The 19,920-nt window shown below is 48.3% G+C and overlaps 1 protein-coding gene across 2 annotated transcripts in view; it reads right to left on the bottom strand.

The window, feature by feature from the left end:
- Nucleotides 1–19,920, bottom strand: part of GRB2 (growth factor receptor bound protein 2) — a 121,467-nt gene that overhangs the window by 36,966 nt on the left and 64,581 nt on the right. For both annotated transcript variants that reach the window (XM_063960632.1, XM_063960633.1), the window contains exon 2: nt 18,271–18,506. In XM_063960632.1, coding sequence (XP_063816702.1) covers nt 18,271–18,348 — 78 coding nt within the window. In that variant the 5' untranslated portion in view covers nt 18,349–18,506. The remainder of the gene's footprint in view (nt 1–18,270; nt 18,507–19,920) is intronic.

The raw sequence follows: 19,920 nt of genomic DNA, 5'->3' as shown, positions 1-19,920 counted from the left end.
ATGATTTTCCGCCCAGCGAAGAATTCTGGTGGCTTCCGCCATTGCCACCCTGCTTCTTATGCCGCCTTGGCGGTTTACATGAGCTACTGCGGTGACATTGTCCGACTGAATCAGAACTGGTTTGTCGCGAAGTAATTCCTCCGCTTGACGTAGGGCGTTGTATATGGCCCTCAACTCCAGGATGTTGATGTGGAGACAAGTCTCTAGACCCGACCAAAGACCTTGGAAATATCTTCCCTGTGTGACTGCTCCCCAACCTCGGAGACTTGCGTCTGTGGTCACCAGGATCCAGTCCTGAATGCCGAACCTGCGACCCTCTTGGAGGTGAGCACTCTGCAGCCACCACAGGAGAGACACCCTTGCTCTGGGGGACAGGGTGATCCTCTGATGCATTTGCAGATGTGACCCGGACCACTTGTCCAGTAGGTCCCATTGGAAGGTCCTCGCATGGAACCTGCCGAAGGGAATGGCTTTGTACGATGCCACCATTTTCCCCAGGACTCGAGTGCAGTGATGCACTGACACCTGTTTTGGCTTCAATAGGTTCCTGACCAGAGTCATGAGTTCCTGAGCTTTTTCCATTGGAAGAAAAACCTTCTTCTGGTCTGTGTCCAGAATCAAGCCCAAGAAGGTCAGACGCGTCGTAGGAACCAACTGTGACTTCGGGATATTGAGAATCCAGCCGTGTTGCTGTAACACCTTCAAAGACAGAGACACGCTGTCCAGTAACTTCTCCCGAGATCTCGCTTTTATGAGGAGATCGTCCAAGTATGGGATAATTGTGACCCCTCGCTTGCGCAGGAGCACCATTATTTCCGCCATTACCTTGGTGAAAATCCTCGGGGCCGTTGAAAGCCCAAACGGCAACGTCTGAAATTGGTAATGACAATCTTGTACAGCAAATCTCAGGAACGCCTGATGAGGAGGAAATATTGGAACATGAAGGTATGCATCCTTTATGTCCAGGGAAACTATAAAATCTCCCCCTTCTAGGCTGGCGATGACCGCCCTGAGCGATTCCATCTTGAATTTGAACCTTTTCAAGTATAGGTTCAGGGATTTTAAATTCAAAATGGGTCTGACCGAGCCGTCCGGTTTCGGAACCACAAACAGGGTTGAGTAATAACCCTTTCCTTGCTGCAGTAGAGGAACCTTGACCACTACCTGTTGAAGATACAATTTTTGTATTGCATTCAACACTAACTCCCTCCTCTCTGAGGGAGCCGCAGGTAGAGCCGATTTGAAAAACCGGCGAGGAGGCACCTCCTCGAATTCCAGCTTGTATTCCTGAGAAACTATTTCTATTGCCCAGGGATCCACCTGTGAATGAACCCAGATGTGGCTGAAAAGTCGAAGACGTGCCCCCACTTGAGCGGACTCCCCCAGGGAAGCCCCAGCATCATGCGGTGGATTTTGCAGAGGCAGGGGAGGACTTCTGTTCCTGGGAACTAGCTGTGTGCAGCTTTTTTCCTCTGCCCTTACCTCTGGCAAGAAAGGACGAGCCTCGTACTCTTTTGCTTTTATTCGAACGAAAGGACTGCATTTGATAATGAGGCGCTTTCTTAGGCTGTGAGGGAACATAAGGCAAAAAATTCGATTTACCTGCCGTAGCTGTGGAGACGAGGTCCGAGAGGCCTTCTCCAAATAACTCCTCACCTTTGTAAGGCAAAGACTTCATATGCCTCTTTGAGTCGGCATCACCCGTCCACTGTCGGGTCCATAAGACTCGCCTAGCAGAAACAGACATAGCGTTTATTCTGGAACTTAGCAAACAAATGTCTCTTTGAGCATCCCTCATATATAATGCAGCATCTTTTATATGCCTTAAGGTCATTAAAATGGTATCCTTATCTAGGGTCTCAATTTCCGAAGATAAGGAGTCTGTCCATGCTGCGACAGCACTACAAACCCAGGCCGACGCCATTGCCGGTCTAAGAATTGTACCTGAATGTGTCAATGGACTTCATGGTCACCTCCTGTCTGCGATCAGCAGCATCCTTGAGGGTAGCCGTATCTTGGGATGGCAGCGCTATCTTATTTGATAAACGTGTTAAAGCCTTGTCCACCTTAGGAGAAGACTCCCATCGTATCCTATCCGTTTGCGGGAAAGGATAAGCCATAAGAATCCTTTTGGGAATCTGCAGCCTCTTGTCTGGAGATTCCCAAGCCTTTTCGCACAGCTCGCTCAGCTCATACGAGGATGGAAAAGTGACCTCAGGCTTTTTCTCTTTATACATGTGTACCCTCTTGTGAGGGACAGGGGGTTCCTCTGTGATATGCAAAACATCTTTTATTGCAATAATCATATATCGAATGCCCTTAGCCACTTTTGGCTGTAATTTTGCCTCCTCAGTCGACACTGTAGTCTGAATCCGTATCGGTATCTGTGTCCATTATTTGGGACAATGTGCGCTTCTGAAACCCGGAAGGTCCCGGTGACACAGGGACAGGCATGGTCTGACTACCTGACTGTTCCCTAGCCTCAGCCTTGTCTAATCTCTTGTGTAATAAATTTACACTAGCACTCAAGACATTCCACATCTCCATCCAGTCCGGTGTCGGCGCTGCCGACGGAGATCTGACATTCATACACTCCCCCTCCTCCTTAGGTAAGCCTTCCACTTCATACATGTCGACACACGCGTACCGACACACCCCACACACACAGGGAAGCTCTTATCTGAAGACAGTTCCCACCCAGGCCCTTTGGGGAGACAGAGAGAGAGTATGCCAGCACACACCCCAGCGCTATATAACCCAGGCAAAACACAGAATGTTTCCCCAGTAGCGCTGAAATAACACGTTTTTCGCCAATTATGTGCCCCACCCTCTTGAAAAACCCACTGTCACCTCAGTAAGCAGGGGAGAGTCCGGGGAGCTTCCTCTCAGCGCTGTGCTGTGGAGAAAAATTGCGCTGGTGAGTGCTGAGGGAGAAGCGGCGCCCCCTCGGCGGCAGGCTTCTGTCCCGCTCAAATTATTCAAAAACATGGCGGGGGCTCTTTATATACATGTACAGTGCCCAGCTGTACATGTATATATGTGTTTGTGCCATAATAGAGGTTTATATTGCTGCCCAAGGCGCCCCCCCCCCCCTGCGCCCTGCACCCTTACAGTGACCGGAGTGTGTGAGGTGTATGGGAGCAATGGCGCACAGCTGCAGTGCTGTGCGTTACCTCAGTGAAGATCACGAAGTCTTCTGCCGCCTTTGAAGCCTTCTTACTTCTCATACTCACCCGGCTTCTATCTTCTGACTCTGCGAGGAGGACGGCGGCGCGGCTCTGGGACGAACTCCAGGGTGAGACCTGTGTTCCGACTCCCTCTGGAGCTAATGGTGTCCAGTAGCCTAAGAAACAGGACCTTGAAACTCAGAGAAGTAGGGCTGTTTTTCTCTCCCCAGTCCCACGATGCAGGGAGTCTGTTGCCAGCAGGCTCCCTGAAAATAAAAAACCTAATTAAAATACTTTCTTAGCAGGAAACTCAGGAGAGCTCCCTGCAGTGCACCCATCTCCTCTGGGCACAGTATCAAACTGAGGTCTGGAGGAGGGGCATAGGGGGAGGAGCCACTGCACACCCAGAGTCAAAGTCTTTTTTAAAGTGCCCATGTCTCCTGCGGAGCCCGTCTATCCCCATGGTCCTTACGGAGTCTCAGCATCCTCTAGGACGTTAGAGAAAAAAATAAATACAAAATAAAGTTGTTTTTGCAAACATCGTAAAATCAGTCTGCACCATCGGAGCATTGCAACTTTGATTTTAACAGCCGCGCAGCCACCAGGTACACTGGGGAGGGCTGGGAGGTTAAGTTAAGTGATCGGCGCCACGGTAGACACTGGGGAGGTCCCTTTGATAGCTGCACCTGCGGGAAGTTTCTCTTTTCTGCAGCTGCACACTGTGTGTATCTGACTGGTCGCATCCTGTGTGACCAGATCAGATAAGGCACTTGCTGGTGTGGTCGCATCAGATGCGACCACACCAGCAAGTGGCTAATTGTGGGGCAGCAGGTATTCAGTTTGCAACACTTTTTTTTTTTTTGGCTGCTGCTATTAATTTTCTGCTACCATTTGCATGTTTTGTATCTGCATTTATGATACTCAGAATAGCCCACACTGGGGCAAAGGGTATGACTTGTAAAAGTTATGAGGCTGCATAGCAGTTTACTCCCCTGTAGTAGATCCTGTTCTGAATTTCCCCATCTGTGGTGTTAGGGTTTTAAATGAGCATGACATCGCTGTCATAATTGTAGTTTCCTGAAGATATGGAAATTGTAGAAGGCAATGCGAGATGCTTTATTTTTTTTTAACTACAAGTAAAATTAGGAATGCAACTTATTAGGAAGGGAAATTTCTTTAGGCAATAGTTCCAATTAAAGCCAAGTACACAATATACAATGTTCTCCAATTATCAGTCCATAATAGATAATGTATATGCAGAAGTGTTCGAACATTTTTAACCGACAAACCATCCTGATCGGGTAAACAATATAGATGTGCAGGACATCAGGGTGGAGCATTTATCGGATCAGTGGCACCCATTGGATAGTGTGTACCCAGCTTAAGTAATGAGAATGACTGCACATTTGTACAGTTCACAAGCAAGTATTTGAATATTTAGCCAACAGATTGCGTGGTAATTATGCACTCCTCACCCCTGTATTAATAGGATAGCTTGCCATTCTTATTATTGTATAGTTCCCAACAGAGAGGGGAGGGGGGGGGGGGAAGCGCTTGGGGTTTTTACATTCTATTTATTTCTTATTTAGTGCCATGATGGAATTGGAATATCATGCTTTGCTGCAGTCACGCCAAACAGCCCCTCTTGGCACATCTGGTCATGTGAGAATCTTCTAGCGTCAGGCATCTTTTTTGCCGAAAATATGTCTTATTTGCAACACAATACGACTGGGACGCACAAGGAGACACTGCTGATTAATTTTATCTTTGTGCGACTGAGTCTCTGAATCTGTACACAAAATGCTACAATGTAGCAGCAGCTTTTTTCCAATACAAGTTCTGTTTTGCTCCGTATACAGCCTCAGTCACACACGATATACAAGTGTCATATCAACTTAATCAGCACAGTCACCTCATGCGTTCTAGCTGCACTGCGTTGCGAATAAGACAATTTCAGCAAGAAAAGATGGCAGACGTTAGCACAGTTACACAGGACCTGGCGGCTCACTCACACCAGGCATCTCGCGCTGCATGGCGTATTGAGGCTAGATGTATGAGGACACATCTCTGTGTAGATGAAGAAAATGAGAAGCTCATAAATTAACAATTAAAGTGCAAGGTGGGGTTTATACAGTATAACATTAATATTGGTTAGGCTGTGGGTATAGAAAATATTTTGTAGAAGTGAATTTTGCCTTTAAAACCTTGGAGAATGGGCGTGGCCAGGACGGGCATGGAGTAGCACTCACACTGTGCAGCTCTCCAGCCACTCTATCCTGCAATCATATCCTGAATCCCCCTCTGGGTCCCACTTTGCAGCCACAGATCCATGAAGGTTCCCTGCTCCCCCCTGGAGTGAACTTACAACCGCTGCTGTTGTCTCTGGAGGCCCAGGAGCTCCGGACTTCGGCGGGCCCTGATCCGTGCCGGGAGCCGCTGCCTCGTGTGGGGACCGGAAGTTCGGCTCTGAGTCTATCCCGTCTGCCGCTCGCTGCGGCCGTCCGAAGCGCCGGGGAGGTGAGGGAGCCGTGCGCTCAGCTGCCGCCCTGCTGATCCCCTGTGAGGTCCGGGGGGAGCCGCGGGTGAAACTCCCTGACCCGTCTCTTCTGCTGCGGGGACGCGCCACCCGCGAAACCGGAAGTGCGGCTCCGCTGTCTGCCGCCGCCTGCACCATCCTGGCGGGACACATTTGAGTGGTCGGTGTCTGGATGTGGGGCACCCCTGCACCTGTGGGGGAAATCTAGAAAAGTGTGGGGTCTCCTGAATCCCTGCGGGGTAATTTCTTTGGCGGCCATTTTAAGGACTCCATCTGCTACACTGGGATTAAGGTGCTGGGGAAGATAATATAAATCCTGCAGCTCTGGTTGGGAGTGATAATCCCTACACCCTTGCTGAAGTGGTTGGTCACGTTGCACTATATCCGGAGATTGTGGCCCTGCTGGCTATTTCTACATATCTATAGTTTGCCTGACGCCCGTTTGCCGGCTGGGGTGGGCGGTGGTCACCCCCCCCCCCCCTTTTTCTTTGCCTATATTTGCTTTGATACGCCCAGCAGACCGGGGGAATCAACACTGTGCTGTCTAAAATGGTGAAAGGTCGCCAGACCGGCGCGGCGGCGGGAGCAATGGATAAGTTTGTTCGCGACCAAGGCCCCCAACAGCGGAGAGGGGAGACCACAAGATCCGAGACATCGCCCCCATCTCCTGCTTATAGCTCCGTCTCCTCTGACCCTCCGGATGCTGCACTGCAGAGAGTACTAGACGCGGTAAATGCCAGTGAAGTGCGCCTGGCTGACAAAATCGGGCAGGTGCAGTCCGACCTCTCCATTATTCATCAGGACCTCCAGCGGGTGAGAGAGAGAGTGGGAGAAGCGGAGACCCGTATTTCCAATATTGAAGATACCGTTGGCCCGCTGGGTCGTCGCACTGATGCTTTGGAGTCCCAGATGAATGATGTGCGCAAAAAGCTCACGGATGTGGAGGGGCGTCTGCGGCGCAATAACGTCCGCTTCATTGGCCTGCCTGAAAAAGAAGAGGGCTCCGCTCCCGAAGAATTTCTTGTAAAATGGCTCAGTGATTCTTTCGGATCTGAGGAATTCTCGCCTTATTTCACTGTTGAACGGGCCCATAGAGTTTCAATACGCCCACTGCCGCCGGGGGCTCCACCCCGTACCTTTATTGCTAAGTTCCTTCATTACCGTGATCGGGACACAATTCTGAGGCTGGCTCGTACTAAGGGCCCTCTGAAATGGAATGGATCACCAATATCGGTATTCCCGGACTTTGCGGTGGATGTACAAAAAGATAGGGCTCAGTTTATACCTGTCAAGAGGAGACTTCGTGAACTTGACCTGCCGTATGCCATGCTATTCCCATCCAGACTGCGGGTAGTGGCGGATGGGGAAACAAAGTTTTTCACGACCCCTCGTGAGGCCATGGTGTGGCTGGACAGACGATTCCCGGCGAGACGTGCCCTTGCGGATTAGTGACTATCCGGCTGATATTGGAAGCTGATTTTCTTCTGTTCTCCCTTTATGGCTAATTATTTTGTCTGTCTTAGATACATGTGTTAGATATTGCGAGGCGATAGGATGCGGGCCTGTTTGAGTGCTGTCAATGCTTCCTTTAGCCCCCGCTACATTGTTACCGCAGTTCAGACAGGACATATGTATACTCTTTAAGTCAGCCACGATATACTTGATATGTTCTTGTGTATGATTATACCTTGGGGTTTTTTGCTCTCTTTTCTCCCTGTTATATTATCGGTCTCTGTGCGGGAGGTTGGGGGGGGGGGGGATTGCTGAATGCTTGTCCTGTGTATGATTATACCTTGGGGTTTTTTGCTCTCTTTTCTCCCTGTTATATTATCGGTCTCTGTGCGGGAGGTTGGGGGGGGGGGGGATTGCTGAATGCTTGTCCTGACATAGGTGGTTTTCTGATATCAGAGTATGTTTTTATTTTGGGTATTAGAGGGACCTAGGGGGCGGATCTTTATGATCCCCCATCATTTGTTTTTTGTTTTCGAGGGGGGAGAGGCTAGTGGCTGGGAGCAACCTCCTAATTTTGCTGTTCTCTAGTTGTTCTGTATTCCCGAGAGTCATTACATTATTGGCCCCGATTAAGGAGTGTTTGCACTGGCCGATGGTGCAATAAAGTTTGGTTTATTTTAATTTTTAGGTATGTACACTCAGTTTTGGGATCCAGGTATGCTGCATGTTGGGGGTGGTATACAGGGAGGGGGGAAGGGGAGGTTGTTGGGTTATATTTACTTTTTGAGCGGAAATGTATGTAGTGAAAGTACATGGTTTACTACTGTGCAATATAAGCAATGGTGTCTGGTTACTGAATCTGTATGTGGCAGGGCTGACCAGCCGCGGGGCGATGCACTGATTATATCTTTGTTGTACTATGACGGGGATTAAGGTGGTGTCGTGGAATGTGAGAGGGCTCAATGATAAAGTTAAGAGGTCTCTTGTACTCCGACAGCTCAAACACTATGCCGCTGATATTGTCTGTCTTATGGAAACACACTTGGTGGGGAGTAGGATTCTATCACTGAAGAGGCCCTGGGTGGGTTGGGCATACCACTCTATGCACACGTCCGCCTCACGCGGGGTTTCGGTCCTTATTAAGCGGACCGTCCCTTTTGTAATGGAATCTATACAAACGGATCCTTGGGGGAGATAAGTGTTTTTGAAATGTAGGTTATTTTTCTCTAACGTCCTAGTGGATGCTGGGAACTCCGTAAGGACCATGGGGAATAGCGGGCTCCGAAGGAGGCTGGGCACTCTAGAAAGATCTTAGACTACCTGGTGTGCACTGGCTCCTCCCACTATGACCCTCCTCCAAGCCTCAGTTAGATTTCGTGCTCGGCCGAGGTTGGATGCACACTAGGGGCTCTCCTGAGCTCTTAGAAAGTTATAGTCTTAGAATTTGTTATTTTCAGTGAGACCTGCTGGCAACAGGCTCACTGCAGCGAGGGACTAAGGGGAGAAGAAGCGAACTCGCCTGCTTGCAGCCGGATTGGGCTTCTTAGGCTACTGGACACCATTAGCTCCAGAGGGATCGACCGCAGGCCCAGCCTTGATGTTCGGTCCCGGAGCCGCGCCGCCGTCCCCCTTACAGAGCCAGAAGCAAGAAGATGGTCCGGAAAATCGGCGGCATGAAGACTCTGTCTTCACCAAGGTAGCGCACAGCACTGCAGCTGTGCGCCATTGCTCCTCTCACACACTTCACACTCCGGTCACTGAGGGTGCAGGGCGCTGGGGGGGGCGCCCTGAGGCAGCAATAAAAACACCTTGGCTGGCTAAAATACCTCAATATATGGCCCCAGGGGCTATATATGAGGTAAATACCCCTGCCAGAATTCCATAAAAAACGGGAGAATAGGCCGCGAAAAAGGGGCGGAGCCTATCTCCTCAGCACACTAGTGCCATTTTTCCCTCACAGCTTGGCTGGAGGGAAGCTCCCTGGCTCTTCCCTGCAATTCTACAGTACAGTAAGAGGGAAAAGAGAGGGGGGGCATTAAAATTGGCACTGTATACAGTATATTATATAAAAGCTATTAGGGACATAACTCAGTTAGTCCCTGTATATATATAGCGATCTGGTGTGTGCTGGCATACTCTTACTCTGTCCCCCCAAAGGGCTTTTGCGGGTCCTGTCCTCGTTTAGAGCATTCCCTGTGTGTCTGCGGTGTGTCGGTACGGCTGTGTCGACATGTTGAATGAGGAGGCTTATATGGTGACAGAACAGAGTCCGATATATGTGATGTCGCCCCCTGTGGGGCCGACACCAGAGTGGATGGATAGGTGAAAGGTATTAACCGACAGTGTCAACTCCTTACATAAAAGGGTGGATGACGTAACAGCTGTGGTACAGCCGGCTTCGCAGCCCGCGCCTGCCCAGGCGTCTCAAAGGCCATCAGGGGCTCAAAAACGCCCGCTCTCTCAGATGGCAGACACAGATGTCGACACGGAGTCTGACTCCAGTGTCGACAAGGTGGAGACATATACACAATCCACTAGGAACATCCGTGACGTGATCCCGGCAATAAAAAATGTGTTATACATTTCTGACTTTAACCCAAGCACCTCTAAAAATGGGTTTTAGGTTTGGGGAGAAAAAACAGGCAGTGTTTTGTTCCCCCATCAGATGAATAAATGAAGTGTGTGAAAGCGTGGGTTCCCCCGTTAAGAAACTGGTAATTTATAAAAAGTTACTGATGGCGTACCCTTTCCCGCCAGGTGGATAAGTTACGCTGGGAGATATCCCCTAGGGTGGATAAGGCGCTCACACGTTTGTCAAAAAAGGTGGCACTGCCGTCTTAGGATACGGCCACTTTAAGAGGTACCTGTTGATAAAAAACAGGAGGCTATCCTGAAGTCTGTATTTACACACTCAGGTACTAGACTGAGACCTGCAGATAGTGCTGCTGCAGCGTGGTCGGTGACCCTGTCAAACAGGGATACTAGTTGGCAAACATAAAAACATATTAAAGACGTCTTATATATGGGGGATGCACAGAGGGATATTTTGCCGACTGGCATCCAAAATAAATGTAATGTCCATTCTGTCAGTAGGGTATTAGAGACCTGTCAATGGACAGGTGATGCTGACTTAAAAAGCGCATAGAGAGCCTTATAAGGGTGAGGAATTATTTGGGGATGGTCTCTGGGACCTCGTATCCTCAGCAACTGCTGGGACGAAATAATTTTACCTCAGGTTTCCTCACAGACAAAGGTACAGTCCTTTCGGCTTCAGAAAAGCAAGCGGGTCAAATGGCGCTTCCTTTCTGTACAGAGACAAGGGTAGAGGGAAAAAAGCTGCACCAGTCAGCCTGTTCCCAGAATCAAGATTCTTCCCCCGCCTCCTGTGAGGCCACACCATGACGCGGGTGCTCCACAGGTGTAGCCAGGTACGGTGGGGGGCCGTCTCAAAAATTTCAGCAATTAGTGGGCTCGCTCACAGGTGGATCCCTGTTTCTTTCAAGTAGTATTTCAGGGGTACAAGCTGGAATTCGAGATGTCTCCCCCCAGCCGTTTCCTAAAATATGCCTTGCTGACAACTCCCTCAGGCAGGGAGGCTGTGCTAGAGGCAATTAATAAGCGGTATTCCCAGCAGGTAATACTCAAGGTGCCCCTACTTCAACAAGGACGGGGTTACTATTCCACACGGGTTGGGGTACCGAAACCGCATGGTTCGGTGTGACCCATTTTATATTTAAAATCCTTGAACACAAAAATTCAAGTTCAAGATGGAATCGCTCAGGGCGGTTATTCCAAGCCTGGACGAGGGGGATTACATGGTATCCTGGGACATCAAGGATGCTTACCTGCATGTCCCCATTTACCATCCTCGCCAGGAGTACCTCAGATTTGTGGTACAGGATTACCATTACCAAGTCCAGACACTGCCGTTTGGACTGTACATGGCACCGAGGGTGTTTTATCAAGGTAATGGCCGAAATGTTGATACTCCTTCAAAAAAAGGGAGTTGTAATTATCCCGTACTTGGACAATCTCGTTATAAGGGTGAGGTCCAAGGAGCAGTTGGTAGTCGGGGTAGCACTATTTTGGAAAGTGCTACAACAGCATGGTTGGATTCTAAACAGTCCAAAGTCACAGCTGGTTCCTATGACACGTCTACTGTTCCTGGGGATGGTTCTGGACATAAACCAGAAATAGTGTTTCTCCCGGAGGAGAAAGCCAAGGAGTTGTCATCTCTAGTCAGAGACCTCCTGAAGCCAAAATAGGTAGCGGTGCATCATTGCACGCGAGTCCTGGGAAAAATGGTAGCTTCCTACGAAGCAATCCCATTAGGCAGGTTCCATACAAGAACTTTTCAGAGGGACCTGTTGGACAAGTGGTCCGGATCACATCTTCCGATGCATAGGCTGATAACCCTGTCTCCAAGGACCAGGGTATCTCTACTGTGGTGGCTGCAGAGTGCCCATCTTCAAGAGGGCCGCAGGTTCGGCATACAGGACTAGGTCCTAGTGACCATGGATTCCAGCCATTGAGGCTGGGAGGCAGTCACACAGGGAAGAAATTTCCAGGGACTTTGGTCAAGTCAGGTTATTTCCCTACACATAAATATTCTGGACCTGAGGGCCATTTACAATGCCCTGAGGCCGGCAAGGCCTCTGCTTCAAAACCAGCCGGTACTGATCCAATCAGACAACATCACGGCAGTCGCCCATGTAAACCAACAGGGCGGCACAAGAAGCAGGATGGCGATGGCAGAAGCCACAAGGATTCTCCGATAGGCGGAAAATCATGTGTTAGCACTGTCAGCAGTGTTCATTCCCGGAGTGGACAACTGGGAAGCAGATCTTCTCAACAGACACGACCTCCACCCGGGAGAATGGGGACTTCCTCCAGAAGTCTTCCAATAGGATTGTACACCATTGGGAAAGGCCACAGGTGGACATGATGGCGTCCCGCCTCAACAAAAAGCTATAAAAGATATTGCACCGGGTCAAGGGACCCTCAGGCGATAGCTATGGACGCTCTGGTAACACCGTGGGTGTACCAGTCGGTTTATGTGTTCTCCCCTCTGCCTCTCATACCAAAGGTACTGAGAATAATAAGAAGGCGAGGAGTAAGAACGATACTCGTGGATGGCCAAGAAGAGCTTGGTACCCAGAACTTCAAGAATTTATATCAGAGGACCCATGGCCTCTGCCACTCAGACAGGACCTGCGGCAGCAGGGGCCCTGTCTGTTCCAAGACTTACCGCGGCTGCGTTTGTCGGCATGGCGGTTGAACGCCGGATCCTGAAGGAAAAGGGCATTCCGGAGGAAGTCATTCCTACGCTTACTAAAGCCAGGAAAGAGGTTACAGCAACTCATTATCACCGCATATGGCGAAAATATGTTGCATGGTGTGAGGCCGAAAGGGCCCCAACAGAGGAATTTCAACTAGGTCGATTTCTGCATTTCCTGCAAGCAGGAGTGACTATGGGCCTTAAATTGGGTTCCATTAAGGTACAGATCTCGGCTCTGTCGATTTTCTTTCAAAAAGAACTAGCTTCAGTACCTGAAGTTCAGACATTTATAAAAGGAGTGCTGCAGAGTCAGCCCCCGTTTGTGCCTCCTGTGGCACCTTGGGATCTCAACGTGGTGTTGAGTTTCTTAAAATCACATTGGTTTGAACCACTAAAAACCGTGGATCTGAAATATCTCACGTGGAAGGTGGTTATGTTATTGGCCTTGGCTTCTGCCAGGCGAGTATCAAAGTTGGCGGCTTTGTCTTGTAAAAGCCCTTATTTGATTTTCCATATGGATAGGGCAGAATTGAGGACTCGTCCCCAGTTTCTCCCAAAGGTGGTGTCAGCGTTTCACCTGAACCAGCCTATTGTGGTGCCTAGGCTACTAGGGACTTGGAGGACTCCAAGTTGCTAGACGTTGTCAGGGCACTAAAAATATATGTTTCCAGAACGGCTAGTCAGAAAATCTGACTCGCTGTTTATCCTATATGCACCTAACAAGCTGGGTGCTCCTGCTTCTAAGCAGACTATTGCTCGTTGGATTTGTAGTACAATTCAGCTTGCACATACTGTGGCAGGCCTGCCACAGCCAAAATCTGTCAATGCCCATTCCACAAGGAAGGTGGGCTCATCTTGGGCGGCTGCCCGAGAGGTCTCGGCTTTACAACTTTGCCGAGCAGCTACTTGGTCAGGGGCAAACACGTTTGCAAAATTCTACAAATTTGATACCCTGGCTGAGGAGGACCTGGAGTTCTCTCATTCAGTGCTGCAGAGTCATCCGCACTCTCCCGCCCGTTTGGGAGCTTTGGTATAATCCCCATGGTCCTTACGGAGTTCCCAGCATCCACTAGGACGTTAGAGAAAATAAGAATTTACTCACCGGTAATTCTATTTCTCGTAGTCCGTAGTGGATGCTGGGCGCCCATCCCAAGTGCGGTTTATCTGCAATACTTGTACATAGTTATTGTTAACTAAATCGGGTTATTGTTGAGCCATCTGTTGAGAGGCTCTATTGTTTCATACTGTTAACTGTGTTTCATATCACGAGTTGTACGGTGTGATTGGTGTGGCTGGTATGAGTCTTACCCGGGATTCAAAATCCTTCCTTATTGTGTACGCTCGTCCGGGCACAGTACCTAACTGAGGCTTGGAGGAGGGTCATAGTGGGAGGAGCCAGTGCACACCAGGTAGTCTAAGATCTTTCTAGAGTGCCCAGCCTCCTTCGGAGCCCGCTATTCCCCATGGTCCTTACGGAGTTCCCAGCATCCACTACGGACTACGAGAAATAGAATTACCCGTGAGTAAATTCTTATTTATGTTCCTGTCCTCCTGCTAGCAGTCTATGTGCCCCCTCCGTACTCTCCCGATGTACTTAAGAGGGTTGCTGGGTTCATGGCCTTATCCCCCGGGGTGTCTGTTATTTGCTTGGGGGACTTCAATAATGTGCTAGACGTGGTAATGGATAGGCTCTCCATGTCTCCGTCTGCTGCAGGTCCTGGGAGATCTGGGTTTGCAGACGTGGTGTCGGGGTTGGGCCTGGTCGATCCGTGGAGACTGAGACACCCTTCTCTTAAACAATACTCGTGTTTCTCACACTCCCATTCTTCGTTCTCTAGGATTGACCTGGCCCTCCTCTCGAGTGACATGGCTCCCCGCGTCGGTAACATTAGATATGAGACTAGAGGTATATCAGACCACTCCCCCTTGACCTTTAATTGCGATAGAGGCCAAGCTGTGTGGAAATTTAACCCATTCTGGCTCGTTCACATGGGGGACGGATCTGAAATGGTAGCCGCATGGCTGGAGTTCTTTGAGCTGAATAGTACCGACCAGGCTATCTCTAACTTATGGGACACATTTAAGGCCTTTTTACGGGGGAGTTTGATTAAACGGGTGTCTAAGTTAAAATCCTTCTATAGGAGAAGGGAGGCTGAGTTGGAGGTCCAGAGTGTCGCTGCAGAGCTACAATACTTGCAGGATTCTTTGATCAGTTCCAGGTCAGCTGGTTGTCGGCTCAGAGGGAATGGAGAGACTACCTAATGGAAAAGACTCAGCATAGACTCCTTTTCTCATCCCATACCTTTTTCGCTACGGGGGACAGGCCGGGGACATACCTGGCCTCTCTGGCTCGTGGAGACAGACCTACTAGTGTGGTGGTAGAGATTGTGAGCGCTGAAGGTGTTCACCTGACCCAGACTCCACAGATGACGGCTGAATTTGTATCCTTCGATAGTCGCTTATATGAATCCAAATTGGACCGTACCTCATCACAATTAAATGATTATTTGGACGGGGTCTGCTTCCCCACCTTGTCCGGGGAGGCTTGTGACCTTTTGGAGGCGCCTATTTCCCCCGATGAAGTTAGAGCAGCGATTGAGGCCTCCCCTAGTGGTAAAGCCCCGGGCTTGGATGGAATACCCTCCGAGGTCTATAAGCATAACTTGGATTTTTTTGTCCCCCGCCTACTTGAGTTATATGGCCAGATTTTTACACAGGAATCTCTTCCCCCGTCTATGGCGGAGGCAGTGATTGTGGTTCTCCCTAAACCTGACAAGGATCTTAAGAAAGTGGAGTCCTACCGTCCTATATCCCTCCTACCCACTGACATTAAAATTTTGGCTAAGATATTGGCTGGCAGATTAAATACAGTTATTTCCCACATTATACACCCAGATCAGACGGGATTTATGCCTAATAAATCGACCTCCATTAATCTCAGACGTCTGTTTACCCACCTACAAATCCCCCGGGCGAACCCTTCCTCCTCCATTATCGTTACGCTGGATGCCGCTAAGGCTTTTGACTCTGTGGATTGGGAATATTTATGGGAAGTTATGCGTAGATTTGGTATCGGCCCGAAATTTATTAAATATGTTCGACTGATGTACTCCTCTCCCTCGGCAAGGGTGGCGGTCAATAGTTTCGTATCTCACTCCTTTCCCTTATCTAGAGGCACGCGACAGGGTTGCCCCTTGTCCCCTACCCTGTTTGCTATGGCCATTGAACCCCTTGCATGTCTTCTGAGAACAGATGCGGGTATTTATGGACTTAAAGTGGGTGCTCGGGAAGACAGAGTGGCCCTATATGCTGATGACATCCTGATGTTTGTGGATCGCTATGCTGAGTCTATGCCTAGGATCTTGGAAATTATTGATGGGTTCGGGCGATACTCTGGTTTACTGATAAACTGGGAGAAATCCTCTATTATCCCACTTAAGGGCGAAGTCCCTGCCTCCCCGTTGGTGGTTCTTCCATTGAAGTGGGTGGAATCATTCAAATATTTGGGTATTTGGGTGTCTAATAACCCTCAAAAATTCTCTTCTCTTAATATTACTCCTCAAATAGTGTATCTCCGCGGCCGGGTGCAGACGTGGGGTAAGTTGCCCTCAACAGTCACAGGGAGGGTTAATATGGTTAAAATGGTCTTCCAGCCCAAGCTTCTCTATGTCCTACAGCAATCTCCTGTCTATATTCCACAGAAGATTTTTAAACAAATAGACGGGTTGCTTTCCTCCCTGGTGTGGGCCAGTAAACGAGCACGCTTAAAACTAGATACCATGACCAGAACACGTGAAATGGGGGGTCTGGCCCTCCCCAATTTCCGTTTCTACTACTACGCGGCGCAACTGATACATGTATGGGAGTGGGTTGATGATCTCAAACCCCCGGGCTTTGCATTCACTGATGCTGCATCACGACTACCCGGGGGGCTCCCCATTACAGCTACTTCTCTGTGGTAGCGTTAAAATGTCCACAATACCGCTTATTAAGCAAGCCCTCCTGGTGTGGAAAATGGTGCACTCAGTGATGCGCGGCCATGGCGTTGACCCTGACACCCCTCTGGATAACATATATGGGTTACCGGAACTGTGTCCTCTTCAGGTCCGAGAGGTTTGGGGAAGATGGGGAGTATCATCTTTGGGCCATGTATATAGTGATGGGATTCTTAACTCATTCCAACAACTTCAACACGCACACAACATTCCCTCAAGGTTCTTTTTTCAATTCCTACGGTTGAGACATGCACTGGCAGCCCAGTTCCCAAATGGCCCTCCAGTCTTAGCTGACTCCCCGCTTAAAACAATGTTGCAAACGCTAGACTCGGGACACTTAGTCTCTAGGATATATGGTCGTATCCTGCAAATGCACCACGGTGACCCTCTTACGGCTCTTCGGGGTAGATGGGAATCAGATGTGGGTACGCTATCGGATGATGCATGGAATACTGCTATGGGAGCCCATCGGATCTCCACTTCCTCTGTTAGATACCAGCAAATACAACTATACATTCTACACAGGGTGTATATGACCCCGGTGAGATTAGCACATATCGGGGGTGCTCACAACTCGCAATGCCCTAGATGTGGAGTCGTGGATGCAGATTTCTGGCACTTACTGTGGTTGTGTCCTGGCATGTCTGTGTTTTGGACGGCGGTTATACGGATCCTGTGTGACACAGGTATTCCCTCCTTCGTATGTACTCCTGCGCTTTGTACACTGCTGATTGTGGACGAGGAAGCCTTAGACCCATCTAGTAGGCGATATGTTATTAACTTATGCGCTATAGCTAGGGTCTGTATTGCCCGGCTATGGCTGGCCAGTGTGGCCCCGACATCTAGGGCGTGGATATCCCTGGTCAACGAAACAATTGCGCATGAAAAATTTGTGTTTCTGGCTAGGAAGGTGGAGAGGAAATGGTCCACAATATGGGGCAGATGGATGGACTCTAAATATTACAAAGAGAGATATAGCTAAACCCGTATTCTTCCTCGTGTATCAGTCTGGGATGTTGTGCGGGGGGGGGGCGCCCCCGCGGCCGGTCTTGCCTTGCTATGATATATGTAACATAATGTGCCAATTCTGCTATGCTTATAAGTTTAAGGGAACTGTTATGCTTAGGATGTGTTGAACTAAGACACCGTTGCTTTGTGACTATATGTTCTATGAGTAATAATGTTTACTAAATGCATTATAGACTGCATACATGTACTGCTGTCTCCACACATGTTGGGTGTGGATAATGTATGTGTGTTGTTTGTGTGAAATGTTAAAGCAAAATTGAAAACTTCAATAAAAAATATTGAATTTAAAAAAACCTTGGAGAATGAACAGTAGCTATGTCTGTGTTCACAAAAGGAACGTTGTTTGAACATAGTAAGGGGAATATTCAGTTGTTTGAAAAGTTAGTTGGGTGTATGTTTTTTCCCAATAGACACCCAACAAACTTTCAAACATTTGAATTCCCCCCTAAGAGTGGTAAATGCTTAATAACAGTATACAATCCAGGAAAAGTGTCTGATTATGTATAGCAATAACAAATGCATGACAGGCAGTAGACAGCTGGAGCAGGAAGTTACGGTGTACAGTATGTGGTTTAAAGAAGTTTTTTCAGACAATACAAAAGTGTTTGATAAAGGAAGCACAAGAACAGACAGACCGATGTGATTAATGAAACAGACAAAAAGTAGAAGTGGACTGACTAGTTCATAATCACAATGCATGGGAAGATTACATTATTTTAAACAAAAACACAGCAAAGTAAACAGTAACTAGCACAACAGTGTAAAGAGAATCCTCTCTATATACATAAACAAATGCCTGGTGCTTCCGCTCACCTTTAAAATATCACCTCGTTTGAAGCTAAGCTCGTCGTCGGCTGTGGCTTTAAAGTCATATTTTGCTATGGCTTCCATGGCTACCGCAGCGTCCCTTTCCTGAGGGGGTTTTCTACACGGGGGATTGACCCCTCCTCTGCTGCTTTAGTCTTTTCAATGCCACCTGGCGCAGCACCGATGTCCCAACTCTCCTGCCACCCCACACGTCACTAATCTGAGGGAAACTCACTCGCGGCCTGCAGGAAATGAAGAAAATGTTATATGTGAGCCCTGTAAGTAAAGAAAGTCATATTTGGCAAATGGATTAATTGTCAACAATGATATTCGCTAGAAAGAGTAAGTTCATTCTTCATGACAACCTAATCACTAGTGATAAACGTCTCTGGTAGGGTAAAAGGACATCTGAACTCCAAACTTACATTTTCAGATATGAACCATGACAGTTAAATACATTTCTCAGTGTTAATATGTCATCGTACTGCAACTGTTACAAACTCACTCCAAAACAAACAGATAATGCTTCTCCCACTGAGTCCTGGAGGGACACAGGACAGATCAAAGAGCTGAGACTGTAGGCATTTGAGTTACGGTGATATCATTAACCTAGGCTTAGTATTTGAATCATTTATTCCACGCAGGGCATTTCCGCAAAGCAAGTCTGCCAAGTAGTCAGTCATTGTACGGCAATGCAAAAGTGTAAGTTCACAGCACCTACTTATCTTAAGTGCACCCAACGTTACGGAAATCACATGGAAATGTAAAAGTATGCACCAGTTGGTGGAAGAGTAAAAAGTGGATGAATATAAAGCATTTTGCACCTTCTATTTGCACGTTAGCAGAAAAATGTACATATAGTAGTACTTTGAGCAATGTAATAACAAACCTTAACACACAAGTTCCCCTCACTAGATTGGGCTTATTTTGCACCAAAGAAGCAAGCATGAAAAACAGTGAATATCCGCTTATGTAGAGGGTGGTACGTATCTTGAGATGTGGCCACATCTTTTCATGTATCTGGATTGCTACTAATTATCATCATGAATACGGACTTGCACCCACAGTATAATAGGTACAAAAGATACGTCACTAAATATATCTCTCACCTCAATCTCTGCGTAGCCCTCACTAGACTGTACCTATGTGAGAATGTCCAGCGACAAACTGTTGCAAGTATAGGTGTGATCAAAAAGTGTAAGACTATCACTTGTACTTCCATGCACCCAATTTCAGAGCATGCACAGTGGAAAGCCTATCACTTGTACTTCCATGCACCCAATTTCAGAGCATGCACAGTGGAAAGCCTATCACTTGTACTTCCATGCACCCAATTTCAGAGCATGCACAGTGGAAAGACTATCACTTGTACTTCCATGCACCCAATTTCAGAGCATGCACAGTGGAAAGCCTATCACTTGTACTTCCATGCACCCAATTTCAGAGCATGCACAGTGGAAAGCCTATCACTTGTACTTCCATGCACCCAATTTCAGAGCATGCACAGTGGAAAGCCTATCACTTGTACTTCCATGCACCCAATTTCAGAGCATGCACAGTGGAAACTCATATTGCTCTCCACAAACCAGTGCACTTCAACTGGGATGCTGTCAATTTACCTATAATCAAAATCCTGACGGACAAAATCCCGACTAC

This window comes from Pseudophryne corroboree, chromosome 3 (assembly GCF_028390025.1).
Source record: "Pseudophryne corroboree isolate aPseCor3 chromosome 3, aPseCor3.hap2, whole genome shotgun sequence".
NCBI classification, from domain to species: Eukaryota; Metazoa; Chordata; class Amphibia; order Anura; family Myobatrachidae; genus Pseudophryne; species Pseudophryne corroboree.
This window is presented reverse-complemented; position numbering and strand designations above follow the sequence as displayed.